Source organism: Lissotriton helveticus, chromosome 7 (genome assembly GCF_964261635.1).
Source record: "Lissotriton helveticus chromosome 7, aLisHel1.1, whole genome shotgun sequence".
In the NCBI taxonomy this organism is placed as follows: domain Eukaryota; kingdom Metazoa; phylum Chordata; class Amphibia; order Caudata; family Salamandridae; genus Lissotriton; species Lissotriton helveticus.
The window spans coordinates 570158285-570177984 of NC_136068.1; the positions used below are offsets into that span (position 1 = coordinate 570158285).

General features: G+C 46.5%; 1 protein-coding gene across 1 annotated transcript in view; it reads right to left on the minus strand.

The window, feature by feature from the left end:
* SLC5A2 (solute carrier family 5 member 2) overlaps positions 1 to 19700 on the minus strand; it is a 144344-nt gene that overhangs the window by 88218 nt on the left and 36426 nt on the right. The window contains exons 2-4 of the mRNA XM_078650604.1: positions 3484 to 3555; positions 868 to 972; positions 532 to 591 (exon numbers count right to left, since the gene is read on the minus strand). Coding sequence (XP_078506730.1) covers positions 532 to 591; positions 868 to 972; positions 3484 to 3555 — 237 coding nt within the window. The remainder of the gene's footprint in view (positions 1 to 531; positions 592 to 867; positions 973 to 3483; positions 3556 to 19700) is intronic.

A 19700-nucleotide genomic window follows, 5' to 3' on the forward strand; every position in this document is an offset into this window, starting at 1 on the left:
ATCCTCAAACAGGAACCAGCCCGTGCCATGTCCCTCCATTGCACCAATTGCTGGGCCCCCAGTCTATAGCCGCCCCCCCTTCCCCAGCGGTGACTTGCAGGTGGACTCTTCCAGCTCAGCACGCTTTGATAGGAGGTGCCTGAGAGTTGTGGGAGTGGATGTGAGAGTCAGCTTAGGCCTTGTAGAATCTATCCTTTCGTAGGTAGGATACAGCAAGAGGTGCCCCAGTAATGCGTGGTCAATCCTAGGGACAGTATTTTCAGAAGTGAGGAGGTCATTGGATGATCTGTCCTATCTTCTGCGTAAATAGATGTCTTCCTTGGTCAGGAACAGGCTGCCATCTGCCTGCCCCTGGTTCAATAAACCTTATAAATAAGGGACCATTTAGTTATCTGCTCTCCCCTCCCCATACTTTAGAGCCACCAGAGTGGATGGATGCCCCCTGTAGGGGACAGCTGTGTGCAAAGAGGGGAACTGCACTCATCACGTTTTTGGCCATTGACCCCCACCAGTGTGATATCCAAGACTTACCCCAGCTGTCAGGTAAACTGGGACGAAGATCCAGCCAAGGAGCAGAACCACAAACAGTGCCTGTTGGAGGGAGGGACAGGAGGGATTACTAGTAGTCTATAGTCAGGCATAATCAAGAGGAAGAAAAGAGAGAAATGGGCTTGAAAAGCGGTACAAGGAATTTAGAAGAGGGATGAAGGACTAACAACAAGAGTCAAAGAATACTTGAGCGACAACATCAATTAATGACAAAGGAGAGGTTAATGCTGGAAACTAAGGCTTATAAACAGAATTAATGGAGTAAATTGGGTTGACAGTGAGTTGACTGGATAAGAGACCATTAGAATACTTCCATACATTCCACTCAAATCCCGCAACAGCCAGTCCACTTGCAGCACCGGTTCCTGCCAGGCCAACAAAATGGCCGCTGCCGATGTTACTGGCAAAGAGCGAGGCACCAACCTGTGAAACGAGAAAGTGTTGTTAATTTCATTACGTGGTGAGGCAAAGGATGCACACCCTTCAGTCTGAGACTAAGGGAGGCCTAAAAGGATAAATCTAATGCAAGCCATTGTAGAACAGAGAGGCCCTATCGTTTGGGTTGGGAAAGGACACATCATATCTGGGGCATATGGCAGCACTCTACCAGTGCTGTTGCTGTGAGGGCTACAGGCAACAACTCCAAATTAGAATAAGGGTTCTCTGGGGGTTGAGCAGAAGAGAATCACTGCAACTGAGCTGAGATGGATATGGACTTCAACTGAGCTGAGATGGATATTGACTTCAACTGAGCTGAGATGGATATTGACTTCCCCCTCACACTAGGAAATGAAGAGTGAAAAGGATGGAGCCAATCATGCATACATGGACTTTCTACTAACTCAAAAGCTTAGCACTGGACTGGACCATTCATTATTGTTTGTGTTGGTTGATTGTTGAGTTAAGAGGTCTTTGGCGAGATGTACAAAAAACTCAGCTTAAGATTTCCTAACTGCAAATGTTTACGATTCACAATTGGGAAATAGCAAACAACTATGTACAACAGTGTCTCAGACACTGTTTGCGTTTCCCAAAGGGTCGCAATCGGACCTGCCTCATCAATATTCATGAGGCAGGTCACAATTTGTATCCCATTGGGAATGGCTATAATCACGGGGATGATGGTCTACTGGGTCAGCAGACCACCATGTCTGTAATTGCTTTTTAAATAAAGCTATATTTTTTGTTGTGATGCAGCCCGTTTTTCTTAAAGGAAAAGGGTCTGCATCATAAAAATGAAAAGTTTTCTTTACATTTTGTAAGAGAAGGAAGTGATCCGCGAGACCACTGCCTACTCCTCATGAATGGCTTCACCCACATTCACAAAGGAGAAGGGATCCCTTGGGGACCCCTTCCCGCTTGCAAATGGGTTGCCGGCTCCTCTACGGAGTCAGTAAATTATGAATGTTTTGCAACTGCATTACGGTTGTGAAACATTTATACATACCACTGCTATTTGGTATTAGGAAGGGACGCCCTCAACACGCCCCTTCCTAATACCGAATCGCAAAATGCAATTCGGTAACAAGGTACTGAGTCACATTTTGACTTGTATAAATGGCAAAATACATTTTACTGGTCGCAAATGGCCCAATTGGCCATTTGCAACCGGTAAAATAATTCACACATCTGGCCCCTTGCCCACTCACTTTTCCACCCTGAGAAGCTTTTGACTGCTCGCTCTTGCTGCCATGAGAGCCAACGTCAGACAGGGTGTGCTTGGCCCAGTTTGCAGAGCCACAGTAGGACAGACCACAGGAAGTCAGAGAGAAACGACCTCAAGCACCATGGGCCTTATTTATGAAGGCCTTGCGCCACCGGTGCGTCACTTTTTCCCATGTCAAAAGTGACGCACCGGCGGCGCAAGGCCTTCATAAATAAGGCCCCATGTTTAGGGCCCAGTTGGCCTTGTGTGCCCACCACATGGGGTTTGGCAAAAGGGCTTGAAATCTGAACACCTTGATGACCCTGTAATAGGCACTGTGAGATACTTGTCGCTTCTCTCCTCCTCAAGTCCAGAACTCTCAATTGTGTCTTGTAATGAAGAATCATACACACCCTCAACTCAACCAGATACATACAGGTGACTCAGTTCACTGTATGCCCTACACAAGACTCATGTGTTGCTAGAAAAAAACTAGGAAGACCCAACATCTGGAGAAAAAAATACACTTAGGCAAGATGAAGTAAAATATTTGAAAGGTAAAGAACAGCATTGCTAATATTGAATTCTTTAAGGGTTTTGGTCATGGTAGAGAACGCGATTAGTGTTTTTACTTGTAGAGTTAAGGACATGAATATAGGGCTCGGCAGGGACTCGTTTAAAAGAAGATTTTTAGTTCCTGCTGGGTCTGAGCACTAACAAGACCCATAGCACTCAATGCCTTGATTGTAGCTGTAAGGGTCACAGCAGCTTCTTTTCACTGCCACATAAACAGAGAAGGTCTGGGTTTTCCTTGTAATGGAAACCCCTTCCAGAGCCTGAAGCACAGGCCAGGGATAACAGACCCAATTGCACCCCTCATCTTTACTGTCCAGTCACATGCACACCAAAAAGTAACTGCTAGGTATTATGCAGGTGAGTCAATGAGGTAGAAATCGCAGACTGCGGGTACACGTGAAGCATTAAAAAGAACACAAATGGACTCCCTTCCATCCTCCTGAGGTGAAAGAGATGAAGGCAAGCATCTCCTCCAGCGAGGGGGAAGAGGCACAGGGTAAGAAGGACACCCATGACTAATTGGTGGTTGTCTGGTACAGGTCCTCATTTCACTGCATTTGAAGGACATTCAAATACTTTATACATAAGTTATGATAATGGTAATTTTTATAGCAGCTATGCCTTCCTAGCAAGGGCACTTTAGCACTTGGTAATAAATGCTTGATTCAAAAAAATCCATTTAACCCCCTCACCCAGCTATGTCAGATACTTACTGGCCACCACGCCATGTTTCTCCCGGCCAAGAAGTATCCACCGACTGTTCCACGGTTGGTGCGTCGCATGGACTGAAAAACACAACATACATCTTAGTGCTTTGTAAGCCAAAAGCCATTTTTGTCTGATCTGGCATGGAAGCAGCATAGGGGCGAGAGGAGCGGTGGCAGCTGGTGGATTCTCAAAGTGGTGAGGCTGAAATTTTCTACCTGAGTATAATGAGGGAGTGAGCAACCCCGAAGTGCAGGGGGGGGGGGGGTTGTTCACTCATATCAAGAAAATTTTAAAAAAAATGCATTCAAATGGAGGATTTTGCATCTCATATTTACTGCAAATTGTTGAAAAAATGGATCCAGATATAGCATTTTAGAGCACAAGTGTGAAGAAATCATTAGAAACTAGAAAAAAATTGCCCAATCCAGCCTGCATTTGCTGTTGATTGTCCATCCATCTCTGGCCCGTTGCTGCTTGCCCCACTAAACTCCATTGCACAGATCCCCTCCTCCTCTGACTCTGCTTTTCACATTTTTTTGGGTGCAGTTTTATATAGTGCCAACACCACCCAAAGGTATTGGAGGAGTTTGCATTAGCACCAGTTCATTGCACAATGACACATTATTTTTTGTAGGCATGGGGAGATTAAGTGATTTGCCCAGAATCAAGGACGTTAAGCTGACGTAGAGAGCCGGACCCGGTTTTCCAGCTCCATAGTCAGCAACTGTGGCCCTTACACCACAGCCTCTCCTAAGAGGATGCCACATTATCTCACTAGCTTGGGCCTCGGCCTCAGTTCCACATCTTGTGATTAGGGCCAAATCACTTAATCTCTCTGTGGCAGCCCACATTTGCTGTTCGTTGCCCAACCACCTCCCGGCCATCGTTGCTTGCCCCGTTGAACTCCGTTGCATAGAATCCCTCTTCCCCGACTCTGTTTTTCACATTTTTTGTGTGCAGTTTAATATATAGCGCCAACACCACCTGAAAGTATTGGAGCGCTTTACATTAGCACTAGTTCATTTACCCAAGGACACATTCATTTTTGTAGGAACCCGGAGTTTAAGTGATTTGCCCAGAATCAAGGATGTTAAGCCGATGATGAAAGTCAAACCCGGGTTTCCCAGTTCCATAGTCTGCATCTGTGGCCGTTATGCCACATCCTCTCCCAAGAGAATGCCAGAACGTCTGCCTAGCGTTGGCCTCAGTTCCACAATTTGTGATTATAGCCAAATCACTTAATCTCCTCGTAGCAGCCCACATTTGCTGTTCGTTGTCCGTTCACCTCCTACCTGTTGCTGCTTGCCCCATTGAACTCCATTGCACACATCTTCTCCTCCCCAACACTTCTTTTTTTTTTTTTGGGTGCAGTGTTATATAGCGTCAAGACCACCTGCAAGTATTGGAGTGCTTAAATTAGCACCAGTTCCTTTACACAAGGACACATTCATTTTTGTAGGCAAGGGGAGCTTAAGTGATTTGCCCAGAGACAAGGATGTTAAGACGATGCCGAAAGTCAAACCATGGTTTCCTAGTTCCATAGTCTGACGCTGTGGCTTTTGTGCCACATCCTCTACCAAGAGAACGCCATACCATCTGCCTAGCATTGGCCTTTGTTCCACATTTTGTGATTATGGCCAAATCACTTAATCTCCACGTGCCAGCCCACATTTGCTGTTGGTTGCCCGTCCACCTCCTACCTGTTGCTGCTTGCCCCATTGAACTCTGTTGCACACATCTCCTCCTCCCCAACCCTGCTTTTTTTTTGTTTTGGGTGCTGTGTTATATAGAGTCAAGACCACCCGAAGGTAGCAGAGCACTTTACATTAGCACCAGTTACTTATTCTGTGCAGTTTTATATAGCACCAACATCACCCGAAGGTATTTGAATGCTTTAAATGAGCACCAGTCACTTTTTTGGTGCAGTTTTATATAGCGTTAACATCACCCAAAGGTATTGGAGCACTTTACATTAGCACCAGTTACTCAACACAAGGACACATTTATTTTTGTAGGCACGGCGAAATTAAGATATTTTCCCAAAATCAAGGATGTGAAGCCTATGCCAAAATCTGAACCCGGTTTACCAGCTCCATAGTCAGCAGCTCTGGCCCTTTCACCACATCCTCTCCCTAAAGAATGCTGTTGGACTTAGCCCTTTTTGCAGGGTTATCCCCAAACTTTTTGCTTCTTCCTCCTATTTTTTCCTGGCCTGTTGTTGTTGGTTTTAGGACTCTGGGCACTTTACCACTGCTGATCAGTGCTAAAGTGCATATGCTCTCTGTGTAAATTGTTATTATGATTGGTTGTACCTGATTGGCATATTTGATTTACTGGTCACTCCCTACTAAAGTGCACCGAGTGTGCCTGGGCTGGTAAATCAAATACTTCTAGTGGGCCTGCAGCACTGATTGTGCCACCCACATGAGTAGTTCTGAAACGATAACTGAGACCTGTTACTGCAGTGTCTGTGCGCAGTTGTTAACTGCTATGTCCACTTGGCAAGTACACCCACTTGCCAGGCCCTAACCTTCCCTTTTCTTACATATAGGACACCCCTATGGTAGGCCCAAGGTACCCCTGTGAGCAGGATGCAGTGTATGTGGAAGGTAGGACATTTACTGGTGTGTGTGACATGTTCTGATAGTGAAATACAGCCAATTTTGTTTTTCACTATTGTAAGGCTATATTGCCCCATAGGTCCGAATGGGGAATGCTTTGTAACATTTTACAAACATATCTTCCCATAGGGATAAGATGAAAAAATAAAGTTTAGAGTCTCTGAACTCAGAATTTAATAACACATCTTTTACAATGGTCGGTTTTTAAATTGTGTGTTTGAAACTTTTAGAAAGTAGGCATTTTCTTGTTTAATCATTCTGTGTTCCTCTGCCTGTTTGTGTATTGACTGTCTGGTTTTGGAATGACAGGGGCCGGGGAGGTACATTCTCTTAGACAGCCACCGGGGGGGGGGGGGGGTTGATGTGTGTCCTACCTTTCTTGAATGAGTTAGCACTAGGTTGAATAGGCCTGATCTGCATTTGGAGTGGTGTGAGGAGTAGCACCTGTACCTGAACAGGGTTGTGTCTGCTTTCCACAATGCTGGCTCCGGCCTCCTGTGGTGTGTCTGGAGCCAAGGCTCACACTGACAATGGATGTTGGTGTGCACTTGCAGAGTGCCCCCCCCCCCCCCCAGAACTGATTTGATCTGGGCTCAGAGGCCCTTGCACAAAGAGAACAAGGTCATCTTGGGGTATAAGTATGAGACCTTAAACCCCTGAACTTTAGACTACTCCTGGAATCAAGAGGAACCTTTGCCAAGGAGAAGAGCTGGAGAAACTGAGGAGAAGTACTGCCCTTGCTGTGTGTCTGGAGTTGGTCTGCAGTTGCAGTTTCTGCCAAGGAAAGGAGAAGGACTTTGCTGTGTGTTGTGTCCCCTGCTTGAGGAAAGTGTCCAAGGGCTCGAGTAGAGCTTGCCTCCTGTTTTGAAGTCTCAGGAACACAAAGACTTCACCCCCAGTTCCCCTGAACCACCTTGCTGGGAGCTCTCACCTGTCAGGAGTGCCTGTGGCTGTTTGTGGCCTCTGAAGGTTGTTTCTGCTACTGGGAGCTGGAAAGCAATGCAACAACAAGAAAATTGACGCATCGTTCTTCTTGCAACAGTTTTTCCGATGCAACGCCGTGGTGCGAGAAGAATATTCCTGCGCCGCTGCGCCGCTGCTGAAACCTACACAGTGCCTGTCGCCACTGCAAGAACCAGCTCTTTGAGGGATCGCAGCTGAAGAAATTGGCGCCACCGCATCATTTGCCAACACATCCTGGATTTCCATGCATCGTCCCTGTGCAGCAAGTTTTCCCCAATGCATCACCTGCAGATCGGAGTCGTCTCAGAATCGACTCATCGCTTCCCCTTACAGGCCGGACCCGACGCAATGCTCCTCTGTGTCCAGTGGAACTGTCCTAACGCATCCACGAAGGTCTCAGGAATCGACGCATCTCTTTGTTTTTCGATGCTTCCCATCACTGCGGCTGTTTGGCTTGGTGAATTTTGTTGCAACAACAGGTACTCTGTAAGAAATCACACATCCATAGTTTTCTATGGACTCAGTTGCTAAAACCTTTTGAAAGTAATTTTTCTTAATACTTTTATGGTGGATTTTTGTCATTTTGGTCTTGTTAAAATTTAGATAAAGATACTTAATTTTTCGAAACCGGTGTGGTGTCCATTTGTGGTGTTATCACTGTGTTACTGTGAGTGTTCGTACAAATACTTTACACATTGCCTTTGGGATAAACCTGCCTGCTTGTGCCAAGCTACCAAGGGGGAGAGCACGGGTTATCTAATGTGTGTATCCCCCTTACCCTGACTAGAAGCAAGGGTCCCTATATCGATAAAGGTAGCTATCTCTGATAACTAGAGACCCCCATTTCTAACAGATGCCATATCATCTCCCTAGCCTCGGCCTCAGTTCCACATTTTATGATTACAGATTAATGCCATGTGTGCGGCTACTGTAGGACTGAGAATAAGAGGGTTACACACGAGGGAAGGCATTGTGAACTGCAGCTGGCCAAAACAAAACTTCATACAAAACTCTATCACCTACGTACTTATTCTCCCCGGGCCTGGTGACTGGACTGCAGTGGCACAAACCATTAACCCACACTGTTGAAGAACCTAGAAAGAAGCTGCTGGACTCCTCCCACAGACCCCAGTCCACCTTTCATAACAAAATCAACTGGAGTTGCTGGGTCTCGGTATAAGAGGTCGAGGCCACTGACACACCCACTCCTACATTGTTTCAGACGGCCTGCCCTGCCCAAATCAGCAGGGAGTTCATGTTAGGGTTCCATTCTCCCTCCAACTGTCTATAACAACATTCTCTGTCAGCATTCCAGATATCCGCTTAGACCTACAGGGAATGGGAACACACAATACACGCCTCCCTTTCTTACAAACAACAAAACAATAAACAGTCATCCCCTGACATATGATTAAGGCTCCCAGTTTTACGTTTTTACGGATTTTTATAGATAAATACAGACAGAAAACAATGTGTTTTCTGTCTGCATTTATCTTTAAAAGTGGATAAATCAGAAAATTTTGCTTCTTTTAAGTGACTCTCCGAGCTTTCTTTCATAAATTATAGGCCAGCAGCTGAGCAGATGGACAGCATGGGAAATTAAAAAACAGGATGAAATGCCTTTAAATAACAAAATATGTTAACATATATTTATGGTATAGTGCTAATATCTACCAGTGTATGTATTGTGTAATATTTGGCAGCTTAAATAGCTAAAACATGACAGACATCAAAGTATGAGTGCGTGTCTGTAAGTTAAATAGAAATGGAAATGTACAGTTTTACAACTTCAATTATACGCAAACACAAAATAAATATGGATAAATACAGATAAAATGGCCAAAAAATAAATATGGATAAACTCAGACGGAAATGGCCCAAAAATATATACCATAAAACTGGGAGCCCTACATAAAATGTACAGGAACAATCATTCACAATTACTCAAACTCCAGCACGTCTAGCATACAAATTGATCCTACAATAACCTGTTAAACTTTCTAATATCCATGCAGACTCACAAAGACAAGAATTACTGTCACAGAAACTCTGCAAAGGGTCAAATCATGAGGCTTCCCACATCTCATGTCAAACAAAAAAACAAGACAACAACTAGGTTATTGACTACCATTGTATGATGGTCGAAGACGTGTGAAAGGCTGGCCTTGTATATGATGTCTACTAATGTAAGTGAAACAAACAAATTGATGGACGGAATGTTGCACAATGGCAAAACATTCACCCCCAGTCACAGATCTGGGTTTAATCCATCCTTATTTTGCTCACCAAGCCACCCCAGTTCAGACATGACCATATGCAAATCAGTCTTGACCCTGTGCCTCATGGGAACAGTCCAGCCCGAACTGCCAAGCCATGTCTTCCCTGGACTGGAATCAAGCATCCTAGGACCGGTTTCTGGCTATCGGCTATCTTCAGCCAGGATAGCTTGACTCCAGTGGCGCAGTGAGCATGGGACCCACGTCTGGGCATACCCTTCCCACATAGGGTGAATAGCAAAACAAACAAGAAGATGGACGGAATGTTGCACAATGGCAAAACATTCACCCCCAGTCACAGATCTGGGTTTAATCCATCGTTATTTTGCTCACCAAGCCACCCCAGTAAAATCACTCACATCGCCACTGGAGTTCGGGCTGGACTGTTCCCATGAGACACAGGGTCAAGACTGATTTGCATATGGCCATGTCTGAACTGACCCTCAAGTGGACCCACAGGCCCGAGGCACTGCAGTCACAAGAGAACCTCACGCAGCTCATCAAAAGATGCAGGCCACGGTGCACACAAGGCAGTGTGGCTGAAGATTCTGGTCACAGGAGATGCTCGAGGTTGGGGCTACTTGGAGCCCGAAGATCTTCTTGCAAAGAAGCCAACCAGCCTTTGCAACTGCAAGTGGAATGTGGTACACAGGGGTTTGGTTATTGCAACCCCCACGAGGAATACTGGCCCAAAACTTGGTAAGAGAGTAGAGCAGGCCTCGGGAGCTGTGGAATCACCACCTGTGTTGCAGAGCCCACAGAGTCTAGAGGAGCTCAGTATCTGCAGACCGTTCAACTTAGTTGTGGTGCCTGCAAATGCAGGGGAGTGACTCCTTCACTCCAAGGGAGATTCCTTCAGGTGTCTTTAATGCTTCACAGGCCTTGGAGGTTCCTGTATGATGCACAGGCACAGATGATGCAGCAGACTGGAAGGGAGATGAAGTCAGGCCCAAACAAAGCCCAGCGAAGCCCAGGTTGCCCAGACGGTAGAAGTGCAGTGGTGTCTGATCTGAATCTTATCCCAGGATGAATCTAGGGACCTACACCCAGGCAAGCCCTTAAGTACCCTGGGGAAAGGGTTGGGAAGATTCAGGGGACCCTCCCAGGGGAGGGTCCGGACAGGGGGCAGGTTACTCCCATGTCGTTTGTCCTGTTTCGCTTCAGAGCAGGAGCCAACGATTCCCAGAACTGGTTTGAACTGGACTATGCACAGGGACACCTAATGTGCCGCTCATGCAGACTTTCAGGCACCGGCATGCACACCCACCCGGTCCCAAAAACACTAAATCCTGTCTGGGAAGTGGTTACACCTCCCTGTGACAGGATGCCTATTGTTCTACGTTTCTCTTCTCGAGCTTGGCTCAGCAGCAGGAGGGCAGAAATGTGTCTCTGGTTGGCAGCAACCATTTTGTGCTGTTTGGAACTAGAAGGTTGGCACCGGGAACACTGAGAGCTTAATGGAGGTCTCTTCCAGTGCTTGGAATCATACCTCATGTTTGATACCAAATATGATAGGATTTGTTGCAGCCGTTTTTGAGATGGTCATCGCGTAATTAAGTGGTGTCCCTCTATATAGTATATGGCTGCTTCACTGACAATCTGGGAGAATGGACTCCGTAGGCTGAGGGGGTGTCCTGCTCATGCAGGGGCACCCTCTCACCTAGAACCAAGCACCCAGCCTTCAGGATTGCAAAGGCCTACTATAGGGGTGACTTATAGGTTTAAAGTGCAGTGACCGAGGATATAGTAAACCTATATCTTTAGTACGTGGTGTAAGCACCAACGTACTCAGGCTGCAATGGCAGGCATGTAGTTCCATTTTGAATGGTCCCTTATGGGTGGAATAATACATGCTTCAACCCATGGGAGACCTCTGGGGTACCTATGCCCTGGGTACTTTAGTACCATATACTAGGGACTGATAAGGGTACCCCAGTATCCAATTTGGGGATGTACCAAAGTACTGAACTCAACCATTTCGGGAGAAAGCAGAGACTGGGGTCCTGATTAGCATGATCCAAGTCAGACTAGTCAAAACACAGCTTAGCACCAGGCAAAAAGTGGGGGTAACCATGCAGAAGGATCCTACCTTCCTACAAGATGCAAGTTGTGGGACCTCCTAAGACGTGAGTCCCTACCACCATAAGTCTACACACTCATAATGACACCACACAACATTTATGCATGCAAGACATGTTGGTAAGGATACCCAGTTACGTAATAGCTAAAACACTAAACCTACCGGCTTCCTTCAACAAAGGGTTTCCCTATCATCTCTAAATCTAAACATTCAAGGCACAAAACAAAGCAAAATGGAAAGTTTAACCACACATCATCTCAATTCGAAATTCCTTTGACCAATAGTCTGCCAATAAAAATACACGCAAACACAATGTCCCCAAACATCCAAATCACTTTGTTAAACTACACAGCATTACAAACGTTCACACCTTCTCCATCTCCCACAACCAACACACATACTCACAAGAAACACATACTCTACCATACACTCACACACAAAAGTACAGCCAAGCATTCCTAGACATACCACACTCAATCACAGTAGCTGTTGAAACCAACATAAACATATGCCCGGCAGAAGAAAACTCATAATATGCACCCAGTACCTACCACACCTTCTGGAAACTGCACCAGAAAAAGTCAGGACGCCTTCCAAACAGAGTGATGACACACTCCAGTAGAAGCATATTGAAAGATTATTGACATAACAATCAAACACTAGGGCAGCCCAGTAGTACAAACAATGACACCAGGCCATGTCAGCAGGTAAAAAGTACTCACCTACAACACAATAGAGCTACATCAAAAATCAACTCTTCCTATTTGTACAGAATGACGACTGGCTCCAGAGCACCCTCAGGTGAAACTTGTGGCGATCACGCACAATACTAAAGGGCACTACACTTTCCCACATTTCCACTCCTTGAGTATGTTGCAACATCTTGCAGCATGGTACTTTTTCTCTCCCATTTCGCACCAGTGGGGTGCTACTCCATACAACTTCTTTCAACAGTGTACTACTCTTGCCCAACCTAGAACACCAAACAATACTTTCCCACACATCCTCTAGCAATAGGGTACTGTTGTTTCCTCAGTTCACAAACACGTATACAGGTGCACTACACCCATATCTGTCCCAGTACTACTCTTCCCCTCAACTGCAACACTTGAACATGCACAACCGACATCTTTCTAAGAAATGACACACAGATGGGTACTACACGATTGTCCCCCAACTTCTAACCAGACTACAGATACCAAAACATATGTAGTCGAAAGTATAGGCTTACACTGCACTGCCACAATAGGTGAATAATTTAAACTTACCATACTGTATTACAGTACTAAGCCTTCAGCACACCACAACCATTATGTAAACTTCAATTCCCGAACAAAAGAAGTTAACTTACACAGAAACTTACGTAAACACATGCATTACAAATAAGGTGTCTATGGCACATATCAGTATGCACAAATCACCAACGAAACTTTTCCCTAATCTAAAGAATTTCACAAGGTATATTTCTTAACAAAAATACACAGTTTAAAGTGAACAAAATAACCATGCTGATTAATTAACTGAATGTCATATTTTAACATAATAGTGGACCAATGCCATGTGTGAAATGTTTTGACTTTCCATGACTTCAGGATACAGTGTATACCCTTAGCAACATAGTCTCAATTCTACGTCTAATGCATTGGCGGCTGGCAGGGAACGGGGGTGGGGGGGGGCAAAAAATGCAAATTTAAATAAACACTTACCTTTCCACAGCCGCTGTCTCTCCTCAGCTTTGGTCCCAGAAGCAGGAAGCACACAGGTTCCCCATAGCCAATCACAACGTTGCAATGCATTGTTGTGATTGGTCTGAGCACCACGGTTCGGCGCTCATACTGGGACTGGATGCCTGTGCATGCTCCCCACCAGGGTCTGTGTTACAGCCTGGTGGGGAACATGCAAAGTGTGTGTGACTGATTGAAGGCCCAAGTTATGCGCACTTAGAGTATGCCCACCACTCCTCCACCTGTGACCCTCAGCCCGCCCTAACCTAGCCCCATAGCAAAGAAAAATAAAACGATAATAACAATGTTATCATTTTAGTTTTCCTTTTTCCTGCTCTAAGAGCAATGGGGCGACGCTCCTCCGCCTTAGCGGAGCAGCCGCCCCTTGTTTAATGTTCTTGGAGATAGTACTACTTCTCTTTTTAAATTATCCAATAGGCCTTGTGTATTCTTTCTTCAATATATCCAGATCTGTTCTAATCCAACACCAGCACATTACCCCACTTCATGATATCAAAAGCCACATAGTAAGTGCCTCCACTCAGAATCCCAGGTCTTGAATCCAAGACATTGGTGAGTCTCTCTCATGAGCAAGTTGAGTTGCTACGTCTCCAAACACTACACCCTCTTTTTCCAGCACTGACTGACTCGCGCCAGGGAGAAAAGTTCCAATTACCTGGTGCTGCGCATTGTCACAAGACCTCTGTCCATTGCTTAGCCTACATCGCTAGCAGAAGTTATGCCATCTCATCTGGTCGCTCCATGGTTGGTGTCATAAATTATGCAGAATGTCTGTAACCAGCACTGTTAGAGATCACCCACTGTCCTTCTCAAACTCAGCCAGGCCTCATGCACTGCCCAGGGTCTAGCTTGCCACACAACACATGCCTTTCTAGTGATATAGACAGAGTTTGGGCCTCTCTACAGATCAGAGACAGGGCTCGTAAGTGATATATGAACCTAGCACACATGATGCTTGAATTCAGATAGAGTGATATGCAAGGATGTGCAGCTTTCGCAGTGCACTAACACCAACCAAGCCCAAAAGACCCTCAAAATGCATGGACTAGCCTGTGTGACAGTCACCTTAAATAAGAAATCCTACTGTGCACTCACCAACAATCCTCCTCACGTCTTCATCACCACTAAATGTATTACTGCCTGAGGCTCCATAGGTAATTTCAGAGCTATACTTACTATAATGTCGATTTCCTGACTCTTTTCACTGTCTCCACGGTGCAGTCCTTATAACAATGTTTCCATAACACCCCCTCTGCTGGTTCCTTGTCTGTGCCAGACCTTGCCCACCCTTTTCTATTGACCCCCCCTGCCCAGTAGTTAGAGATGACTCCAGTTGCCAGTGGATCTGAGAGTATTCAGCCCCAGGCTAGTCCTCCATGATTACAGGGCTATGCTCCTTCTCACGACAGACCTCCGCCTCTGCCAGAAATGTCACTCAACTATCATCAGAGTCTTGCAGCCTGCGACACAGGTCCTTAACAACCCATCTCTTAAATGTTGAAGTTAGAGAGAGGGCCTTTGTACTAGAGTCTGAGCCACACCTGTAAGAGGTAAGTTCTTGATTTCATATTAGGCCCTTGGGTTATATTAACAGCAAGAAGGTCTTGTCAGGGCTCCCTCCAACTATCCCTATCTGATAGCTTCCACTCCTCACCACACACCAGCAATCTATTACATCCTTCACTCTCAGAATTCCAGACACCAGCTCAGTCATTCGGGGAATGGGGACAGACATGATACTGAAAAAACACAATAGTTAGTTTAACGGGTCCTGATTAGAGCATGACTTTCTTAGGGGTTGTAGGTGTGTGGGGGCGGGGTGGGGTAGCCCTCCTGAAGGATGGATCTGTTGGGCTGCTCTTGCCGTTTGAGTGCTTCTTTGTAGTAGATGCTGCTCTCTTGTAGTAGATGTGCTCCTATATTTGAGCTTTGCCTATCCTGCTAGCAAAGTGTCAAAACTAGGATGGAGGAGAGTATGTTGGCAACCTCTCTCCATTGCCCAGCGGACTTGACCATCTGGGTCTACATGATAACCAAAGGTGATGATTATTCATAGCAGGAGGACCATACAGAAGATTCCAGCAAGGAAGATGCCTGTTGAGGGAAAATGCTCACATGATGGCAAAGCCTGGAAATAGGAGACGTTCTCAACCACGTGCCTCACCTTCCAATATGTGTTGGGAAGGAGACAAGCCAGGAGCTGTACACGCTAAGCTTCGCTGTGGAGGACCAAAGTGTGAAGCCTCCGAAGACAGTGGCGGATCAGACACTGGACCAGAGACATACCTGAGGGTGTAAGTGTTGACCCATGTTACCTGGGTATCATTTTGTTTCTTTTGTCTACTGTTAAGGATATGCAAAGTTTTAAGAGACATCTTGGTCTTCAGTTTTCTCTTACAGAGGTTTCCCTAATAGTGGGACTGCAAATGTTTGCCTTTGCTTACTTCACTCGTAGCAGACATGTGGTACTCTCAAATTCAATTAACCAAGAGGAGTCGAGGGCGAGTGCTCTTTCTTAGTATGGTTATGACTGGTGTCAACAGGAGGAGCAAATAACAATTCCCTATCAAAGTCACCAGACGCTGGAAAAACAGGGGATATTTACAATAAAATGTCAGCACGTGGTGTTACTCCAAAATTGATAACGCCGCGCTCTGACATTTTTTTAAATGCAGGGATGCACTGTATTTACAAAAATATGGCACACCCTTGCGTTTCCCCCTAGCGTGGCACTAAAAAAGCTGCCTAGCGCCACAGAAGGCACCCTTGCGCCATGCTGCAGGGGCGATTGTTTATGTGCAGGAAGGGACACCTTCCTGAACATAAACAATCTTTAGCTGCGATTTGCAAGAATGTCTGCTTTGGTGTATGGCAGCCTAAAGGGCACCAGCTCAGGGAGAGAGCAGAACAGCACCACATCTTAGTAGATATGGTGCACCGCAACTTTATTTGCTGCTTTGCGGTGTTGCACATTTTGTTTTGTAAATCTGGGGCTGGATGTTTTAGGGAATTTGCAAAAGGATATGTAAACCATCATATATCAAGGGCACTGTGTCACCTGGGATTGATACAGAAAAAACTGCATGCTACTACCATGGCTAGAGGGCCCAGCGAATTGCCACAATAAAACAGCCTATATCTCTAGAGCTAGATCGGACCATGGGAATGAGGCAGGGATAAACAGCTTTTCAGTATTTAAGGCTGAACAGGGTCTCAGAACTACTAATACACTGCTGTCATGCGTGGGGCTCAATTTGGTAAGGATATTGGCAAAGCACAAAGAGGCCTTTACCTGCAGCACTAGATGGCCCTGAGAATCATCATCTTGATACTAAGACTGATTCCTTTGGGCCCAGGATTAATTTGTTCTCTCCAAATTTGTAGGCTGTTTGAAGTTTAAATTAATGGATACAGCAGCTCGAATGGAGGGTGAGAATCAGCTGTCTCCGCTAATGCATGCCTTGGTTCTCCCAGACCAGGTAGGAAGGTAGGATAGCCTTTGACTTACTAGGTCAAGCACGCCGCTCCCCCGCTGCTGCTCCTATTAGCCTAGATACACTTTGATGCGGACACAGTCCTCGAGCTCGCCTCAAACTCGCTGTTCAGCTGACGGTTTTTCCTGCATTGTTGTTTCCCCACATTGTTGTCCTTTTATTGTGCCCGCATTGTAGGCCAACATTGTCATTTTGTTTTTTATTTTGACCATCTCTGCTGTCTGTGTTGTTGCCGTTTCACACCTCGTTTCCCGAACCCTGCCCTCCCTCCTCCAAGAAATACTTATGGAGGGTGCTGCACGACTGTGCCGCAGGGACACCAAAGACAAGCCTCTCTGTGCCAGGACCACGCCCAGCACCAGGTACCATGGCTCTTCCATCCAGCGCAGCTACACCACCACGACCTCCGAGCCCTGGATCCCAGACACCACAAGAATCACTGCTGCCGCACATCCCCACGCACCACCAGAGGATCGTTCTTTTGCTGACACTGCTGCATCAACACCAGAGACACCGCAAACACGACCACGCATGCTAAATCGACCAAGACCACCTCAGACAACCTCCAGTGCATCCTACTGTACACACAATCACTCAGCAAACATGCAACAGAGATTTGGGACACAATCTCACCCCGGACGTCATCTTTCTCACGGGGACCTGGGTGAGCCCTGCCTCCACATCAGACATCACCGTCGCCAGCCTCGAAGGATAAAAAATATTACACCGAACAGAACCAAGAAATACAGAGGTTGAATTGCCATCTTCTTCACGGACACAATCCGATGCAAGACCTCACCCCAATTTTCTCAACTTTCAACTACACACAGGTGGAAAAATCACCATCAGAGGCACCCTCGGCTACATACCACCAGGACCACACCTCAGCTTCTGCAACACCATCCCAGACATCATAACCCCTATCGCCATCGATTCCGAGCACTACATCTACCTAGGGGATCTCAACTTACACCTCGACGACCCTAGCAACGCCAACACAGCCGACCTCCTGGAGAACATAAACCACATCGGGCTCAAACAAATGGTCACCGGCCCTACCCCCATTGCAGGACATACACTCGACCCCTTCTTCACTACCAGCAACAGAGTCAAATACAGCCACGCCACACATCTTACCTGGACTGACTTCTACAGAATCGATTCACCATCTCAAGACCCACCAACACCTGCACCAAGCCCCCCAGCTCCACGCGAAAAGAATGGAAAAGGATATCTCAGCCATCTATGGAAACTTTGAACCTCAATCCTCTGCTGCCTACAGTGTGAACCAACTCACACCCACGAACACAAACCCCAAACATCTCTGCACTCATTGGGACTTCCTCACCACGCATGACACCATCTCCATAATGAACTCCATGCACCAGGGAGCACCCACAGACCCCTCCGCCAACCACGTCTTCCACCCTGGAAGTAAGACAATCAGCAACAAACTCAGAAAGGTCCTGAACACCTACATCACACTGGCCTCCTTCCCTGAGAGTTGGAAACATGCTGAGGTAAGACCCCTCCTGAAAAAAACATTCGGCAACCCAGCTGAACCTAAGAACTACTGGCCCATCTCTCTGCTCCCATTTCCAGCAAAGGTCCTTGAGAAAATTCAGTTGCCAACTTACCCATCAGGCAGAGCACTACAACCTCCTGGACCCCTCCCAGTCCAGATTTCGATCCAGCCACTGCCCCGAGACAGCTCTGATAGCAGCCACAGACATCAGGACCATGGCGAAAAGGCTGCCCTCATCCTCCTGGACCTGTCAGATGCTTTTGACACAGTCTCCCAACACACACTGATCAACAAACACAACCACATTGGATTCCAGGGACACACCCTCAAATGGATTGCATCATTCCTCTCCAGAAGAACCCAGAGGATCTGTCTCCCACCGTTCACCTCTGAGCCCAAGAAAATTGTCTGCAGAGTTCTCCAAGCATCAGCCCCACCCCCTTCAGCACATACATGACTTCCCTGGCACACACTGTCAGATCACATGGACTCAACGCTATCTTCTACGCTGACGACATCCAGCTCATCATCTCGCTGACTGCAGACCCCTCCATCACCAGTGCAAACTTCCACATCTGCATGTTGAACGTTGCCAAATGGATATAAGAAAATGGTCTCAAACTCAACACAGACATGACGGAAGTCCTCATCTTTGGGAACAACACCTCACCGTGGAACGACGCTTGGTGGCTGGCGAATCTCGGCCCACCACCAGCCCCAACAGACCATGCCTGCAACCTCTGCATCATCCTGGACAGCAAGCTCTTGATGAAAAAACTGGTCAACACAGTCTTCTCCCCCTGCTTCCACGGCCTCTTCATGCTTTGCAAGATCTTCAGGTGACTCCCAGATAACATCGGAGGACCGTCATGCAGGGCCTCATCACCAGCAGGCTTGACTACGGAAGCACACTCTACGTAGGAATCACAGCACCACTCCTAAAGAGACTTCAGACAATGCAAAACACAGCAGCAAGACTCTTCCCTGATCTCCCCAGAAGGATGCCCACCTCACGAAACTACACTTGCTCCTGATACAGAAGAGATGCCAGTTCAAGATGCTGAGCCACGCTTGTAAAGCCCTTCACAAAGAAGGACCAGTATACTTCAACAAACGCCTGACCTTGCACCAACTGGCCAGTCACCTCTTCCTCACAGACATCCCCTGGGTCCACGGAACCAACAATGGAGGACGCTCTTCTTTGCACCTGGCGACCAGGACATGGAACACCCTTCCCCTGCACCTCGGTACTGCCCCATCGCTCCAGCAATTCAGGAAAGTACTCAAGACCTGGATGTTCAAATGAAATCCACCATGCAGCAGCCAACATCTTCAATGCCTCTAAACCCTCACAGAGGATTTGATGCACTTTATAAATGTTGATTGATAACATCCCCTAATAGCAAGACCCTGTTTCTAATGATGCAACATATATTCCTGAACTACCAGCCTTTGCAATATTTGTGGATGCCAAAAAGGCATTCAACATGATTGATCGGCCTTTTTAAAATACATGTA